Raw genomic sequence first — 17,936 nt, forward strand, 5'->3', positions numbered from 1 at the left:
CACAGCATGGCCACACCGTGGAGTCCCCCCACAGTCACAGCACGGCCACACCGCAGAGCCCCCCACAGTCACAGCACAGCCCCACCATGGAGTCCCCCACAGTCACAGCATTGGCCCCACCGTGGAGTCCTCCACAGTCACAGCATTGGCCCCACCGTGGAGTCCCCCCCAGTCACAGTGTGGCCCCACCACGGAGTCCCCCCACAGTCACAGCATGGCCACACCGCGGAGTCCCCCCACAGTCACAGCGCGGCCACACCACAGAGCCCCCCACAGTCCCACCACAGTCACAGCGCGGCCCCACGGGGCTCAGGCCTGCTTGCTTTAAGTCCACCAGTTAAAACTTCCCATGGGAAACCTGTGTGCAGAACACCCTGGACCCAATAAAGGGTTGGCCCAGGGGTCCCTGTCTCTCTTTACACTCCCTGGCCTCCCAGTAGGCTGCATATCCCCAAGGCCTGTAGGTGATAAAAGTTGTGTTTCCATCCTGTGTCTCTCTTGATCACTGGGGCAGTAGCTCTCTGTCCTAAATATTCTAAATTAAAACAGTATGAATACCAACAACAAAAACAATCCTAAATAAAATATCAGCAAATTGAATTCAGAAGCACATTAACAAAGTAACATACTAAGACAAGGCACAGGTTTCCCCAGGAATCTAAGGATGGTTCAATATCAGCAGCTACATTACGATGACACCATTCATTCTGGGAGGCCCTAAGGAGTAAAAAATCATTAACAATGATCTCCACAAATGGCAAGGAGGCCTTTGAACAACTTTCAGTGTTTTTTCTGGATAGCAAAATAGAAATGTAGAAAGTCCCTTAACAGGACAAGTCACACCTCTGTATGCAGTTATCAGTCATCTTCTCTCAGCTTCACGCTGCTGCTCAGCCTTTCTAGAACCTTCTCCCAGTGGCTGGGGCTAAGCAGAAGGTGTCCTCAGAGACCAGATGACGGGCCCAGGAACTGGGAGGGTCCATTCCCATCTCCAACAGCTCAGGCAGGGGCAGCTCCTCTATGGGTTCCAGAACCCAATCTGGTGGCTGCAGGCAGAGGCCCTGTCTCTCCTCTCCCCTGTGGCCCTCCCAACACGCTTTGCCCATGCCAGGGCAAATGCTGCCTGTCTGAGATGGGAAAATAGTTCGGTTATGCCTTGAGGATGGCACTGTCCTTCTGGTGCAAAGTGTCCCAGCTGTGGTCAGAAATAGGACAGGGCTGCCTGCTGTCGAGGTCACCCCAGTGAGGCAGGTGCTGGCCACTGTCATCAGAGAGCAAGATGAACAGAGGCAGCACAACCCGGGTGCAGCAGCTGAGGTGGGTGATGCTGCCCCACCTGGAGATGTTAACCCTGTGCATCCAAAGCCCCAGAAAACCACCTGAAAGTTACTACAAGGAAGAGAACTCAGAAGCCATGGGGCCCACAATTACCACGCAGAGACCAAGCTGCTTGCTGCTGGATGCTCTGAGGGAAGAAAAAGACCTCGTTTACAACAGAAACAAGAGATGAAACACTCAAGACAGAATTAAACAAGGAAGTGGCCGGGCACCATGGCACGCCTGAAATCCCAGCACTTTGGGAAGCTAAGGAGGGAGAATTGCTTGAGCCCAGGAGTTTGAGACTGGACTAGGCAACATAGCAAGACCCCTATCTCTAATAATAATAATAATAATAATAATAATAATAATAATAATAGAAAAAAGAAGAAGAAGAAAGAAGGAAGAAGAAGGAAGAAGAAGAAGACACGGAAGTGAAAAAAACGACATGAAGACGTCAAGAGTGTCCGGAAAGAGGATCTGAGTGAATGAAAAGGTAAACCGGGCTCCTGAATGGGAAGATCCAACACTAGAAGGATGTCAGTTTCTCCCCAGGTAATGTGTAAACTTAACAAATCCCAATGAAAATGCCAGTTTCGGGCCAGGCGCGGTGGCTCACACCTGTAATTCCAGAACTTTGAGAGGCTGAGGCAGGCGGATCACTTGAGGTCGGGAGTTTGAGACCAGCCTGGCCAACAGCGAAACCCCGTCTCTACTAAAAATACAAAGATTAGCTGGGTGTGGTGGCGGGGCCTGTAATCCCAGCTACTCGGGGGGTTGAGGCATGAGAACTGCTTGACCCCAGGGGGCGGAGGTTGAAGTGAGCCAAGATTGTGCCACTGCATTCCAGCCTGGGTGACAGAGCAAGACCCCGTCCCCCCCACCCCCCAAAAAAAAGAAGAAAGAAAAAAAGAAAAGAAAAGAAAATGCCAGTTTATTTTTCTTTCTGGAGGCAGACAGGTTGATTATAAAGTCCACATGGAAAATAAACAGGAGAAAAGGAAAACAAGAGGCAAAACCGTCCAGATGGTGATGCTGGTTAGTCCAGGGTATTTGGGGTGTGGACGAAGGTTCTTTCCTGCATGTTAAAATGCGATACAGGTTTAGAAAGAGGCTCTTCTTTCATGTGGTCTCTGTCATCATCTAGTAGTTAAGCAGCAAAGGCACAATTTCAGGACTGGCCCGAAAGTTCCTTCAACTAAGGAGACCCCAGGCGGCTCCAGAGCCGTCAGCCCATCCCTGCCCACCCTGGGGACCACGCAGGGCACAGTGGCATGAGACGTTCAGGTCTGGATGGACAGGAGGAGACGCCATGACCTCGTCTCTGCTCACTACTGGCAAAATCATCCCCAAGCCTGGCAGTGGAGGTCACCTGGTCCTAACATGACCCCGAATGGCAACCACACCCAGCCCCCGACCTGTTCTAAGAGCGGCCGGTGCCTCCCGATTAGAAACAAACAACACACCCCTTTCTCCCGTGTTCTGCACAGCGCCGCGTGGCCTGTGACACCCCATCAGGAAACAGCAGGCACCCTGCGCGTTGCAGGTATGTGCTGGGGGTCCCTGAGGTCCCCTGACTGCCCAGGGCTCTGGGATGGTTCATGTGCAGCTGTCCACAGTGTCCCGAAGACTGCGGGACGCCCTCACAATGCAAAAGGCAAACCAAACCCCTGGCTCCTGCCAGGCCCCCGATGCTGGGAAGAGCCCCTTCTCCCATACACAGCCTGGGGGGGGGCCACGGGCCTGAGCGTCCTGCTCTGGGAGTGCCACGGTTTAGGGTGGCACTTTTTCCATTTTAGGCAACCTGATGAAAAGTGAGCAAACCAGGGGCTGCTGAGCCGTCACCGTGTGTCGGGAGAACAAAGGCTGAGGCGGCTGCGCCCACGCCGGGCCCTGCGGGTGTCAGTCAGCATCTGCTCCTTCTGTGCTGAGCTCTCGTGACTCCAGCACACGGACGGGTTTTGAAAGGGAGGTGACTCATGTTCGAGAGGCATCTGCCCTTCCCAAGGTCGTGGCCGAGGCTGTCCCTGCTGTGGCACCCACTGAGCCCTTCCCTCTACTGCCCCCACCCCACGGCGGCACCTCCTCCTGCAGCCCTGAGGAGGCAGCACCCCAGGGTCGGATCCTGTCACACCCTCACCTCTTTCTCACACACCCACAACCACCCGCAGGGGCGTCTCCACCCCAGGCCACGGCTGTCTGTGTAGACACAGGGTATGGTTTCTCCATAAAGCAGGTGTTTATTGTGTCTTCAAAATGCGAATGAATTGCTTCTCCCCACCTGTACACACGAGGTGAGACTAATGTTGAACTGTAACATTCAGGGATTCCCTGTGGCCACCAGTGGACACGAACATGGCCAGTCCCCGAGTCCTCCACGTCCAGGCTGGCGCCGCCCTATGCCTGTCTGGCCAGCACTACCTGACTTCTGGGAACCGGGGCGACTCCCCCACATGGGGACAGGCCCCTCCTCCCCACCCCCAAGGCCTCCCTCCAGGCCATGACAGGCCCAGCAGGTCCCTCTGGCTTCTGTGGCCCAGACCCTACTCCCCACACCAGTGCCTGCCCAACACCAACACTGCACTGAGAATCCCCGGGGCCTCCGCATCCCGGGGCCCCTTGGCCAAGTCCAGCTTCTAAAGCGCCTGGCACCTTCAGGCCTGGTTCTCTTCCGTCCCTGACACATACCATTGCCCTTGCCCTTCCCACAGGCCTGTCCCCTATGAGCCCCTCCTATGTGACCCAACCCCCGCCTGCCCCCTTCTCTCCACGCAGTCCCACTCTGCTCCCTACGGGCCCTCTCCGGGTGCCACGCCTCCTGACGCTGGTGACGATTCCGGGGACGTCACTCTCTGCTGTTAGTAAAGCTGTCTCCCTCTCCAGAGCTTCGGGCAGGTTTCAAAGCATAATTGATAAAGAAACACACACACACACACACACACACACACACACACACACAGTGCTAGGCGAAGTGCTCTTCACGTCTAGAAGTCACTTTGACCAAGAAGAACTTACTCAAGTGTCTAAGTCAGTGCACGGCCTGAGAAGTGCTTCCACAGATAAGCAAGGGTGTGTGTTTGTTCTTTTTAAAGAAACACATTCTGAGTGTGAATGAATGTAAAATAATCAACCGTGGCAAACAGTAAGAGGTTTTATTTTAGAACAGCGAGTGAACGGGCGTATTTTAAGGGTAGTTTGCTCACCTACCATCTGAGATCACTGTGCCTTAGTGAGAAAGTGTCCTCAGACTCTAGTTGAACGGGGCGGGGGACGCTGAAAGTAGTCATTTCAGCTAAATCTCTAGTTACTCGGTTTTCCTGAAATAGCTTAAACTGAAGCGATTTCTCGTTTTGGAGATTTTATGGCTCATGTAACTTTGGCTGCTGTTTGGAAAAGGTGGGCTGTCTGTGTAGACACAGGGTATGGTCTCTCCATAAAGCAGGTGTTTATTGTGTCTTAAAAATGTGAATGAATTGTTTCTCTCCACCTGTACACACGAGGTGAGACTAATGTTGAACTGTAGCGTTCAGGGATTCCCTGTGGCCACCAGTGGACACGAACATGGCCAGCCAGAAGAGGCACAACCAGATTCGGGGTGGAAAGAAAGCGATTGTGATTCTTCCCCGCGCACAGACCCTTTATGGGAACCAAACTTGCGAGGAAACCTCTGCAGTTTCATTTGGCCAGGTTTCCCCTGGATGTGGCCTGGGAGCTGTGAGGCCGCCCAGAGCGAACGGGTGTCCTGTTCCACGTGTCACTCACCTGGGCCTCAGCAAGAGGCCCACGCGAAACCTCAACTGGATGTTCCAGCAGAACCAACGCACAAAGAGAAAGTCCCTGTAAAACCTGCAGTCACCTCCAGTAACCAGGGAGCAGAGGTGGTGCAGCCGAGCACACCCACGGGGCCAGGCCAGACTTTTCCGCCACCCGGACGCGTGGCCGCCTTGCCGACGTTGGCTTTGCTTCATGTGGGTGTCTGGTGCTGTGCAGTTGGTGAGGATTTGCCGGCAGGTTTCACAGCCCCCCAGCTACTGGACTGAGGCAGCTGCCAGTCCTCCCCTCAACCTGGAGCTCACGCATGACGCTACCTGTCTATTCGTTCAAAGACACCGTGCCAACGAGAAGAAAGGCCTCGCGATGAGGGAGCGGGTTCCCACGTGCCTGCCTTGCTGTAAATGGTTGAGTCCCAGCTGTACCAATCTTCACAGCAGCTGCAGGGGACAGGGGACAGGGGACAGGCATCCCTGCTGTTCTCTGTTTCCAGGGAGGAAACGGGTGCCGAGGGCCATGTGGCGTGGAGCTGCAGAGCTGACAGGCATGTGCGCCCGGACCCTGGCTGTGTTGCCGTCAGGAAAAATGGCAAAAGGCTTCAGAGCTGTCGCACACACGCTCTTCTCGGTTATCTGTTTCTGTGGGGTCTTCTGGGGTTTCATCTTTCCAAGTTGGTAAGATGCACGCAGCCGACAGCAGTGCAAGCACGGCAGACGAGCAAACGAAGCCTGTCCGTGAAGGGCGACGGATTCCCGCTGGCCCCCACGCCAGGTCTGCTTCTCTCTGTAACTCTGCCTCAGCGCCCTGATCGCCCGTGTCTGTGCAGACTCTGAAGTCTCCTTTGAGCAGCTGGAACATCTTAGTAGTCTTCAGGTTCACTAGAGTCACGTACAATCTGACACATGTCCATCTCCTATTTGTATGACAAACGACGTCACTTTCTTTTTTAAGAGATTGTCATCTAATACCACTGCTGCTAAGTGCCAGGTGTCAACCAAGTGCTGGGGACTGGAAAACAGACAGCACGGACCCACTCTTCGGGAGTTCACTTCTTACGGAAGAGACAGGTCTACAGCTGACCTTGGGGCTAAAGCAGGCTCCCAACAGCCGGGGTGACACTTGCAATCCTGACCAACCATATGTCAGATACTCTGGAAGTCACTGACAGATTCAGCTAACATAAAAACAGACAGCCGGGCGCGGTGGCTCACGCCTGTAATCCTGGCACTTTGGGAGACCAAGGCGGGTGGATCACGAGGTCAGGAGATCGAGGCCATCCTGGCAAACACCGTGAAACCCCGTCTCTACTAAAAATACAAAAAACTAGCCGGGCGAGGTGGCGGCGCCTGCGCCTGTGGTCCCAGCTACTCAGGAGGCTGAGGCAGGAGAATGGTGTGAACCTGGGAGGTGGAGCTTGCAGTGAGCTGAGATCGCGCCACTGCACTCCAGCCTGGGCGACAGAGCGAGACTCCGCCTCAAAAAAAAAAAAGGCAAAAAACTTAGACATGCATAGGGATTCTTCCCATATGTGAATGCCAAACGCTCCCACAGGACAGTGAGTGGTGCCGCCGCGGGGATCCCACAGACTCCCCACAGATGACAATTCTTTAAGTTCGGGTTGACGCAGCTGGGAACCCGTGACTTGGGAGAAGAGTCCAAAGACACAAGGTCAGAGGAGGCTGTGCTTTGGGCCACTCGGCGAAGGAGGGTGGCGTATCGGACCCCTTTCACATCTACATCCCTACAAATTCACATAGGAAGACGAACCAAAACCAAACAAAACCCTTCTTGGAACCTCACCATTCAGGAAGTGTAGGGGTGCTGGGCTGCCTTCCCCGGGGGGAATTCTGAAATCGCAAGGGATGGCAGTTGGGGCGGACGGAGGCCTGGAAAAGCGGATGGGAACGCACAAAGGGAGGCACTGACTCGCTCCGGGAAGCAGGGCAGCGGGAGGAAAGGGGACAGAGCTGTCAGGCGCGGGCGCCGCGGGCGGGGGCGCCACGCTGGGGCCTGCGATGGGGCACTGGGGCCTGGTCACTGCAAGCCTCGTCCACACGCACGGGAAGCTTGGAACTTAACCCAAAATCAACTGGGGAGGAATCGGAGGAGCTTTGAGGCAGGAGAAAGACACTTGAGAACTCGAGATCCGCGCTTCTCAAATATGGCTCAGGCCCAACACGGGGAAGCCGACACTGGGGAGCCCTGGGGTCAGGTGGGGAGGGCGGGGGGCTGTGAAGCACACGGAGGCGGCGGAAGCGGCAGAAAACAGCAACCCCTGACCAGGGCAACACCTCAGGCAGAGCAGGTCGGGGAACGGCTCTTCCGACAGGCAGACGGGTGGCTGCCGAGCACAGGCAAGAACGGGACCCTGAGGTCAGGAGAGCCGAGAGTGCAGCGGAGGAGCGCAAGCAGCCAGACGTACAGCTTAGAACCGGGCAGCAGAGAGTCGCACCCAGGGCCTGGGACCGCTGTGCTCAGGAAGCCCGGCCCGCAAAGCTGGCCCGGAGCTGGGGCTGGGAATGTGAACTGCAAACGGTTCCCTACACGGATATAAAATGCTTCTGCATGACCGCCAGGCAGAGTGGTGGACACCTGTAATCCCAGCCCAGCACTTTGGGAGGCTTAGGTGGGAGTCCAGGAGTTTGAGACCAGCCTGGGTGACAAAGCAAGACCCTATCTTTATTTTATTTAAAAAAAAAAAAAAAACACTCTGGAGGCTGGGCACAGTGGCTCATGCCTGTAATCCCAGCCCTTTGGGAGGCTGCAGAGGGCAGATGGCTTGAGGTCAGGAGTTCAAGACCCTCCTGGCCAACACAGTGAAACCTCTGTCGCTACTAAAAATACAAAAATTAGCCAGGTGTGGTGGCAGGTGCCTGTAATCCCAGCTACTTGGGAGGCTGAGGCAGGAGAATCGCGCGAACCCAGGAGGCGGTGACTGCAGTGAGCCGAGATGGTGCCACTGCACTCCAGCCTGGGTGATAGAGTGAGACTCCATCTCAAAAACAAGAAGAACACATTAAAAAAAAAAAAAAAGCTGTGCCCCAACTGTGTGTGCCTGACCAAGATGCCTCATGTTCCTGACGGTGAATTCAACGGTCACCTCGACTGGGCACGGGATTGGGATGCCCTGAGAGCTGGCTACACACGACTTCTGGGCATGCTTGTGAGGGTGCTTCTGGAATAACAAGCAGACGGCCCTCCCTGAAGTAGACCGGCATCGTCCAGGCCCCTGGGGGCGTGAAGAGAACAAGAAAGAGGAAGAAGGCTGTGTTTCCCTGACTACCGAGCTATCCACTTTCTGGCCCCCTTGCTCCTGGCTCTGAGGTCTTCAGACCCGGACTGGAATCGACCTCATCAGCTCCTGGCTCTCAGGCCTTTAAGCTGCGCCACTGGCTCTCCTGGGCCTCCAGCCTGCAGATGGCGGATTGTAGGATTTCTCAGCTTCCGTAATCCCATGAACCAGTATCTTATAATAAATCTCTTCTCTCTCACATACACACACACACACACACACACACACGCTCCCGGTTCTATTTCTCAGGAGAATCCTGACCAATGCGATGCTGAACAGCTGCTCTCCGCTGGGAGTCTGGAATCTCGGTTCATGTGCAGCCTGCAGGACCAGCCCTTGACAAAAACCCTGAGTTGTCACAATTCATTGCTGGAGAAACTGGGAGAGGGCCCTTGGGAGCTCGTGACTGGTTTCTTCCGGAATTTTCCCCATGTGCCTTTTTCCTTGGCCAAGTCTCCCTTATTCCTCCAGTGTAGTAGGCCAGCTGTGGCCCCAAGTGAGGCCATATGACTGATCCCAGGAGTCCTCCTAGCCAATCGTTGAACCTGGGGATGGGCTTCAGGACTCGACGCAGAACATACTCAACAACTCTTCAAATAAACAAATCAGGTAGGTCAAAGGCAACTGGCCCCCAGAATTTTAAACAGAGCATATATTTAATGTCCTAGATCACCAACTTTCAAACGTATTCAAAGCCACAGAATTCCAGTATATATAAAGCTTGAAGGTGAAGCTGTATGTACTTTAATAAGCACAGAAATCCACCTCTCTTGCTTACTTTCATAGCCCCAGCACCTGACCCAATGCCTGCACTGAGTGGTACACCTCCAGTAAGTATTTCGTAAACCGAATTAAATAACTTAAGCTCAGATCATGAAATGTACTTAATATGACACCAACGAAGGAGAACAACAAAGAGAGTCTGCTGACCTGAAAACACCCATACAGCAACTGGGAAAACCTTACAGGTAACAGTTGACACATCACACCAGACTTAGCTTTTGTGCAGTTCAAATCTGAAATCTGCGGAGTATCAGAAACATCCTTCTTTTTCTTACCGACTTGTCGTCTGGAAGCAGGAGTGTAATCCGACCAGGAAGGGGTTGCTGGATGCCTGCTCAAACACGTGCTTCTCTGTCTGTACCCAGTCAATATCCTGAAATAGAAACCAGGGAGTGGTAATGAGGCTCCTGAATGCTCCTCACAGACATCCTGGGCAAGGGGGAGGCAAGGGAGGAGTCTCTCTCCTCTGCTTTCAGGAAGACAATGCAGAAAGGAAAAGAAAACACCCATTAGGAACTGCATCACCACCACTGTCACCATCCACCCCACCTCTACCACCACCACCACCACCACCACCGTCACCGTCACCATCACCGTCATCATCGTCACCATCCACCCCACCTCTACCACCACCACCACATCGTCATCATCACCATCACCACCACTGTCATTATCGTCGCCATCCACCCCACCTCTACCACCGCCACCTACCACCACCGTCACCGTCATCATTGTCACCATCCACTCCACCTCTACCACCACCACCACCACCACCGTCACCATCACCATCACCGCCGTCATCGTCACCATCCACCCCCCTCTACCACCACCACCACCACCACATCGTCACCGTCACCATCACCACCGTCATCGTCGCCATCCACCCCACCTCTACCACCGCCACCTACCACCACCGTCACCATCACCACCGTCATCATCACCATCCACCCCACCTCTACCACCACCACCACCACCATCGTCACCATCACCATCACCACCGTCATCGTCACCATCCACCCCACCTCTACCACCACCACCACCACCACCGTCACTGTCACCATCACCACCATGTCATCATCGTCGCCATCCACCCCACCTCTACCCCCCCACCATGGTCACTGTCACCATCACTGTCATCATTGTCACCATCCACCCCACCTCCACCTCATCATCGTCACTGTCACTATCACCGTCATCATCGTCACCATCCACCCCACCTCCACCTCCCACCACCGTCACTGTCATCATCACCGTCATCATCACCATCCACCCGCCACCACCATCACTGTCACTGTCACCTTCACCACTAGTCATCACCGTCATCGTCATCATCACCACCACCGTCATCACCATCTGCATCATCACTGTCATCGCCATCGTCACCATCACCATCACCATTGTCACCATCCACCCTACCTCCACCCCATCATCACTGTCACCATCGTCACTGTCACCATCACCATCTACCTCACCTTTCCACCATCGTCACTGTCACCATCACTGTCATCATCGTCACCATCCACCCGACCTCCACCCCCCACCACTGTCACTGTCAGCATCACTGTCGTCACCATCTACCCGCCACCATCATCACTGTCACCATCACCTGTACCACTAGTCATCATTACCATCATCGTCATCACCATCACCACTATCACCACCACCACCATCACCACCGTCACCATCAATGTCAACACTACCACCACGACTGTCATCACCATCAATCACCATCATCACCACCATCACCACTGTCATCATCTACCCCCAACTCTACCCCCCATCATCACTGTCACCATCACCTTCATCACCACCGTCATCACCATCATCACCACCATCATCACAACCGTCATTGTCATCACCACTGCCATCATCATCACCATCTCCATCATCACTGTCATCACCATCATCACCACCACCACCACCACCACCATCACCACTGTCATCAATGTCAACACTACCACCACCACGACCGTCATCACCATCACCATCATCACCACCATCGGCATCTTCATCACCACCACCACCATCACCATCACGTCATCACCACTACCATATCACCATCATCATCACCACTGCCATCATCACCATCATCACCGTCATCACCATCACTGTCATCACCATCACCATCACCACCATCTTCATCACGATCACCAAAGCTACCAGCTCCGGTTGTATGCTGGCCTCTCATGGTATGCTGGCCTCCAGCCTCCAGGCTTTGCCCTAACAGTTCCGGGAGGCTGGTATTATCTCCAGTTAGGACACAAGGAAACTGAGGTGGAGGGCTAAGCGGATTCCCCAAGGTCCCAGTGCTACCGAGTGATAAGCCTGGGACAAGCCCACACCCATTGCCAGAGCACTAGCTCCCGCCACAGGGCTGTCACCTTCCCAGTGAACTCCATGCTGGAGTTCAGCAAAATGCTGCAAGGTCAAAAGCAACTTTAGAGTCACAAAGATCCAACAGCTTGGTCTCATCCTGACCCCAGAAAGTAGGCTGGACAAGGTTTCCATACCTTCCTAGGTCAACCCCTTGTCTTCAGGGTTAGAAAAATGACAGTGAAAGAAATGCATCCCAAATAGGTTGGAGTACAGGGGTGTGATCACTGCTCATTGCAGCCTTGACCTCTGGAGCTCCAGCGATCCTCCCACTTCAGCCTCCAGAGGAGCGGGGACCACAGATACACACCACACGTGGCAATTTTATTTTTTGCAGAGGCAGGGTCTTACTGTGTTGCCTGCCCCTACCCCTGGAAGTTTCGTGGAAACAAATCAGCAAACCATTAGGATCTATTTAGTCTCTGAGACTGCATCATTCCTCCTCAGCGCCCTCCTTCTCGAGGCTCGGTCCTCGGCCACCCTCCCTTCTCTCCGGAGGCAGATCCAATGGAGGGGCTTCGAGTCCCATCTTTCCACACCGAGAGCTCCTGGCCTGGCCTCTTCCTGAGTTGCAGACCTGCCCCCCGATGGCTGCTCAACATGTGCACCCGGACATCTCACGCCACCCCAGGCCACAAGCCAAGCTCCTCGCCAGCCCGCATCTCCTCCCACCTCCAGTGGCTGAAAACCCAGAGGGTCGGCGGTGACTCCTCTACCCCTCACCTGCCACCACTTGCGCCCCAGTGGCCCTCACCAGCAGCACCCACCCCCTGTGGCCCCGCAGGGACGTCGGCGTTGGGATCACGACCCACTGGGGCCCCGCAGGGACGTCGGCGTTGGGATCACGACCCACTGGGGCCCCGCAGGGACGTCGGCGTTGGGATCATGACCCACATATCACTCAGCACCCAAACTGAGTGGAACCTCCTGGAGGCAGCGCTGCTGAGTTCAAGGCACATCTGGCCCTGCGTGGGGCCGGTGCTGCAGAATTGGTGGGAAGGGGCTTGCCAGTGACTCCTGGGGGAACAAGAGGCAAGCCTAGCCCCAGAGAGTTCAGTCTCTTTGTGAGGAGAAAGAAATTTCTAGAAACCATCCAAGCATTCAACAACTCCTAGAATCAGGTTCTTCTCAAAAGACAACCTCCGAGTCCCCACCTTGGCATCCTGGCCCACAGAGGATGATTTCAAGATAGACCAAAACTACAGCAGTGACTCTTCCTAACGCCTTTTCTCAGGGTCCTGCAAACTCGCTCTCATACATGGCATTAACTTTCCAGCTGGCCGGGGTGTGCTGCAAAGAGGGTTGGAATCCTCTTCTGCTGCCGCTGGCCAGCAGTGGGGCCGTCAGCAGGGCACCACACCTCTCAGGGCCTCTGTTCCTCGGCACAGGGCATGGACGCTGCCACCCAATTGTGAGTTCTGCACCCAGGGACGAGGGGCCGATTGGACAGCCTGTGTACTGCACAGACACACCCTGCTGGGAGGCAGTAGAGGCTCAGTCCCAGCCCCAGTTCTGCCTCCCAGCCCCGAGCCTGGCTGGTGGGGACGGAGCCCCTCTGTGGCCCATCGGGCCTCGATGAGCACTTGGTTGCCTTCTGTGCTAGCAGCACTTGGTGACAACGGCATTACTGCCACCTACACATCGGCCTTTTTTCTGCTCCTGAGAGACGCAACCTGCATTCAGGTATGAAAGCAAAAGGCCAAAAATACCAGAAGCCAATAAGTGCACGAAAGATGCTGAACATCGCCAGTCATTAGAGAACTATCAGTCAAAGTCACAGCTGCACACTCATTAGAATGGAGGTCATCAAAATAACGCGCATGGCTGAGGACCTGCAGAAACAGGCCCGTGCGCTGCTGGCGGGGAGGTGAAACGGCAGCTGCGAGGGAAACAGCCCGGCAGGTCCCCATCAGCTGAACAGAGAACTACCACGTGACCCAGTAACGCCACTGCTAGGTTTGCACTCAAAAGAACTGGAAACAGACTCAAACAGATTCTTGCACACAAACCTTCACCGTGGCACCACTCACAACAGCCAAGGGTGGGAACACTGCAAATGCCCCTTGGCAGGTGCACGCACAAACGTGGGGCCTCCACCGGACAACGGAACAACATTACCCAGCCGGGCAGAGAGAGGAAGGCCTGAGCAAGTGGCCACGCGGATGAACCCTGGAGAAACCAGACACTAAAAGCTCACACACAACTCCATTCTGTTAAATGTGCAGAAGAGGAAAGTCCGCAGAGGCAGAAGGCAGATTGGAGGCCACTGGGGCCAATGTGGAGGGGAAGCAGGGGGTGGGTATGGGGTCTCCTTTTGGGGTGAGGAAAATGTTCTGGAATCAGAGAGGTGATAGCTGCCCAACTCTGTACCTCAGTGTGCTAAAAGCTGCCTAGCTGTACACTTTATTTGTATATTTTATTCCTTTTTTAAGACACAGTCTCATTTGGTCACCCATGCTGGAGTGTAGTGTGATCTCGGCTCACTGCAATCTCCACCTCCCAGGTTCAAGCGATTCTCCCGTCTCAGCCTCTGAGTAGCTGGGATTAGAGGTGTGCGCCACCACACCTGGCTAATTTTTGTATGTTTAGTACAGTTGGGGTTTCACTATATATTGGTCAGGCTGGTCTTGAACTCCTGACCTCAGGTAATCCACCCGTCTTGGCCTCCCAAAGTGCTAGGATTATAGGTGTGAGCCACCACGCCTGGCCCTAACTGTACCCTTTAAAACGTCAAATTCTATGTCATGTGTATTTTATTATAATTAAAAGAAAAAGGTGTATGAAGTCAGAATCAAGATTTCAACCAATAGGCCAGGAGCAGTGACTCGTGCCTGTAATCCCAGCACTCTAGCAGGCTGAGAGGGGCAGAGTGCACGAGTGCAGGAATTCGAGACCAGCCTGGGCAACAGAGTGGAACCCTGTCTCTATGAAAAACACAAAAAATCGCCGGGCATGGTGGTGCACACCTGTAGTCCTGGCTCCTCTGGAGGCTGAAGTGGGAAGATCACCTCAGCCCAGCAAGAGGTGGAGGCTGCAGGAGGTGAGCTGTGATCATGCTCTGCACTCCAGCCTGGGTGACAGAGTGAGACACTGCCTCTACAAAAAATACAAAATTATACAGCTGGGGGTGATGGCTCATGCCTGTAGTCCCAACATTCTGTAGGCTGAAGTGGGAGGATCACCTGAGCTGGGGAGTTTGAGGCTACATGGGCTGTGATCAAGTCACTCCAGCCTGGGTGACAGAGTAAGACCCTGTTTAAGACCTTATTTCCAAAAAAAAAAAAAAAAAAAAAGATTTCAACAAATAAACCATTGATCCTATAATCAATAAACTTCTCCCCCAGAAACAGCTGGTGTGGGAAGATCTGCTACACAGAGCCACGGCAGCTCAGCACGTCCCGCAAAGCTGTGGCCTTGTGCAGGACGGAGTGGGGCAGCACCTCTGGGCAGCTTCCTCTCCCACCCCATCACCCGCCCGGTTCAGCTCAACCCCAGGGATTTCCTACAAGGTGACGATGTCCTCAAACTCAACCAGTCTGCTGCGTCCTCAAACTCAACCGCAGTCTGCTGCGTCCTCAAACTCAACCGCAGTCTGCTGTGTCCTCAAACTCAACCGCAGTCTGCTGGAAGGCGACGTATCAGTGGTTGGCCACACATGCGAAGGTCGCGGAGACGATACCCATCTTTACCTTTTCAAAGCTTAGACACGAGTGCTGTCTGCGGTGATCTGCTCACTGCCTGCGGTGTGCAGTGCACGGACAGCCGTGCGGGCCTGCAGCCTGAGAGCAGGAGCTGCACTGTGCATCCTGGCCGCGGAGTTGGCTGTGCCGTTTGGGTTTGTGGAGCACACACTGTGACATTCACACAATGGTGCCATCACCTCACCAGGCACTTTCCAGAACACATCCTGGTTGTTACGCGATGCATCACTACTGATTTTGTGCAAACTCCATCAATATGAGGCCAGGACTCTCATACCTGAATTAATTTTGCTAAAGCCCAGAGCATTCATTATGGCCTTCTAATGCCCTCTTCCCCAGGTGGCAGCCCCAGGGCGGTGTGTTCCCGGGACCCCGAGCGCTGTGAGAAGTGGCACCTACCTCGTCATCGTGCACCAGCTCTTTCTTCACCACTTTCATGGCGTAAATTTGGTCATTCTTCTTCAACCGCACCAGGAGAACCTTGGCGTAGCTCCCGCGCCCTATGACTCTGATGAGGTCGAAGTCCTGCAGCCCGAGCCCCTGAGAGATTTTGATTCCGTCCATCCCATCGATAACTGGCTGAAGGTCCTAGGAAGGGAGAACAAGACCCCAGAAAGTGAGGGGAGGGGGGTCCCGGGAGATTCAGAGGACCACGCATCACTCATGCGGTCCCAACAGAGATCTGCTCCTCAGAGCCTAGAGCCTCACGGTCCCAGTCTCAGCTCTGCGCCCACAGATCCCACACTCCCATCTAAACCGGGGCACACAGGTGAGGACTTCAGGCTGTGCTTCTGAGGAAGGTGCTAGAAAGTCGGAAGCTGCTCGCTTCCACAGACCATGGCTCTGGTCACATCGAAAGCTGGGAACCTGCTCGTTTCCATAGACCATGGCTCTGGTCACATAGAAAGCCGGAAGCTGCTCATTTCCACAGACCATGGCTCTGGTCACAGCTGCCGGTGGGAGGGACCCCCAGGCCTTCAGCCCTATCAGTCGGGCTGAAGAGGTGGCCACTGGGACATGTGGCCCATCCTTCCCCATCAGGGCCCTCCCTCAGGGAAGGAAGGTAAAGCAAACGTAGCTAATGCCTGCCAAGAGCTCCCAAACCGGCAAGCACACATTATTAGAAATAATCATTAGAAATACACAGGAGAGGCCGGGCACGGTGGCTCAAGCCTGTAATCCCAGCACTTTGAGAGGCTGAGATGGGCGGATCACGAGGTCAGGAGTTTGAGACCATCCTGGCTAACATGGTGAAACCTCGTCTCTACTAAAAAATACAAAAAACTAGCCGGGCGAGGTGGCGGCGCCTGTAGTCCCAGCTACTTGGGAGGCTGAGGCAGGAGAATGGCGTAAACCCGGGAGGCGAAGCTTGCAGTGAGCTGAGATCCGGCCACTGCACTCCAGCCTGGGCGACAGAGCGAGACTCCGTCTCAAAAAAAAAAAAGAAATACACAGGAGAAAGGCACTCCGAGGAAGAACAGAAGCCTCGGCCTCCTGCAAGCTACACCTGGCAAGGATGATGTCGGGGTGGAGGAGGCTGAGAACACAGCAAGCTCTTCTGTTCCCTTCTCAGAGTTTGTGGTGCAGAGCTGGCCACAGACGCGAGGCTCAGTTGAGCCTCTTGGCTCGAGTTGGGGAAGGACATGAAAGGGCATCAGAGGGTTTGCCAGGACGGCCAAATGAGGCAACGAAAGGAAGGCCATGGTGCAGACATAACTTGATAAAAATTGCAGCTCAAAAGCCAGCCCCTGGGCCACTGTACTGCCTGGGTGGAGAGGATGTGGGGCGCGACTTCCCCCCCAGGGTGTGGTCCCCAGACCACCTGCGGGGACAGCTGCCTCCATGGAATCATCAAGGACGTGCCTGAAATAAGACCCAAGAATAAGGGCTTCCTTCTAGATACCCACACCCGTGAAGATGAGCAACATCCCGGACCATATATTTCACATCCAGATTTCTGTGACTGCCCCAGAGACAGGCTCACAGACTTTCAAGAGGATGCTGGAAACGGTAGCGAGCTGCTCCGCAGACTCACCTCAGAGTCGTCTTTAATGCTGTCATGTTTCCGGGATGAGGAAATGTAAGCAACTGGCAAGAGAGGGAGGAACAGGTGTTAGGGTGTCATCAGGAACGCGCTGGGAACACAGCGACCCCGTGGGCCCTGCTCCTCCACCGGGTGACGGTGAAGGGCGACGCTACACAGCAGCCATGTCTGATTCTAGTTTAGAGTCTTTTGAAAATGCAGTTTCCTGGGCCCCACTCAGACCTGCCGACTCTGACCATGGGACCTGGGGATGTACATTTGTGACACACGCCCCCAGGGGTCCATCTGCAAATAATTAGTCATCAGATTTTGGTGTCTAGTGAATGGGTGGGTGGGGGCAGGAGGGGATGTCTAGTGAATGGATGGAGGATGACTAGATGGGGGATGAATGGAGGCCTAGATGGAAGACGGACAGATGGAGAGGTAAGTGGACAATATGGATAGATGGAGAGGTCAGTGGACAACAGATGGATGAATAGATGGCGAGGTCAGTGGAAATAGATGGATAGATGGAGAGGTCAGTGGACAATAGATGGATAGATGGAGTGGTCAGTGGACAATAGATGGATGGATAGATGGAGAGGTCAGTGGACAATAGATAGATGGATGAATGGAGAGGTCAGTGGACAATAGAAAGATGGAGGCGTCAGTGGAC

General features: G+C 54.3%; 1 protein-coding gene across 8 annotated transcripts in view; it reads right to left on the reverse strand.

The window, feature by feature from the left end:
- PRKCZ (protein kinase C zeta) overlaps positions 1–17,936 on the reverse strand; it is a 147,398-nt gene that overhangs the window by 26,663 nt on the left and 102,799 nt on the right. For all 8 annotated transcript variants that reach the window (XM_017882477.1, XM_017882480.1, XM_017882479.1 and 5 more), the window contains 3 exons: positions 17,273–17,325; positions 15,637–15,825; positions 9,439–9,536 (listed from right to left, as the gene is read on the reverse strand). In XM_017882477.1, coding sequence (XP_017737966.1) covers positions 9,439–9,536; positions 15,637–15,825; positions 17,273–17,325 — 340 coding nt within the window. The remainder of the gene's footprint in view (positions 1–9,438; positions 9,537–15,636; positions 15,826–17,272; positions 17,326–17,936) is intronic.

Source organism: Rhinopithecus bieti, unplaced genomic scaffold (assembly GCF_001698545.2).
Source record: "Rhinopithecus bieti isolate Rb0 unplaced genomic scaffold, ASM169854v2 scaffold_13351, whole genome shotgun sequence".
Lineage (NCBI taxonomy): Eukaryota > Metazoa > Chordata > Mammalia > Primates > Cercopithecidae > Rhinopithecus > Rhinopithecus bieti.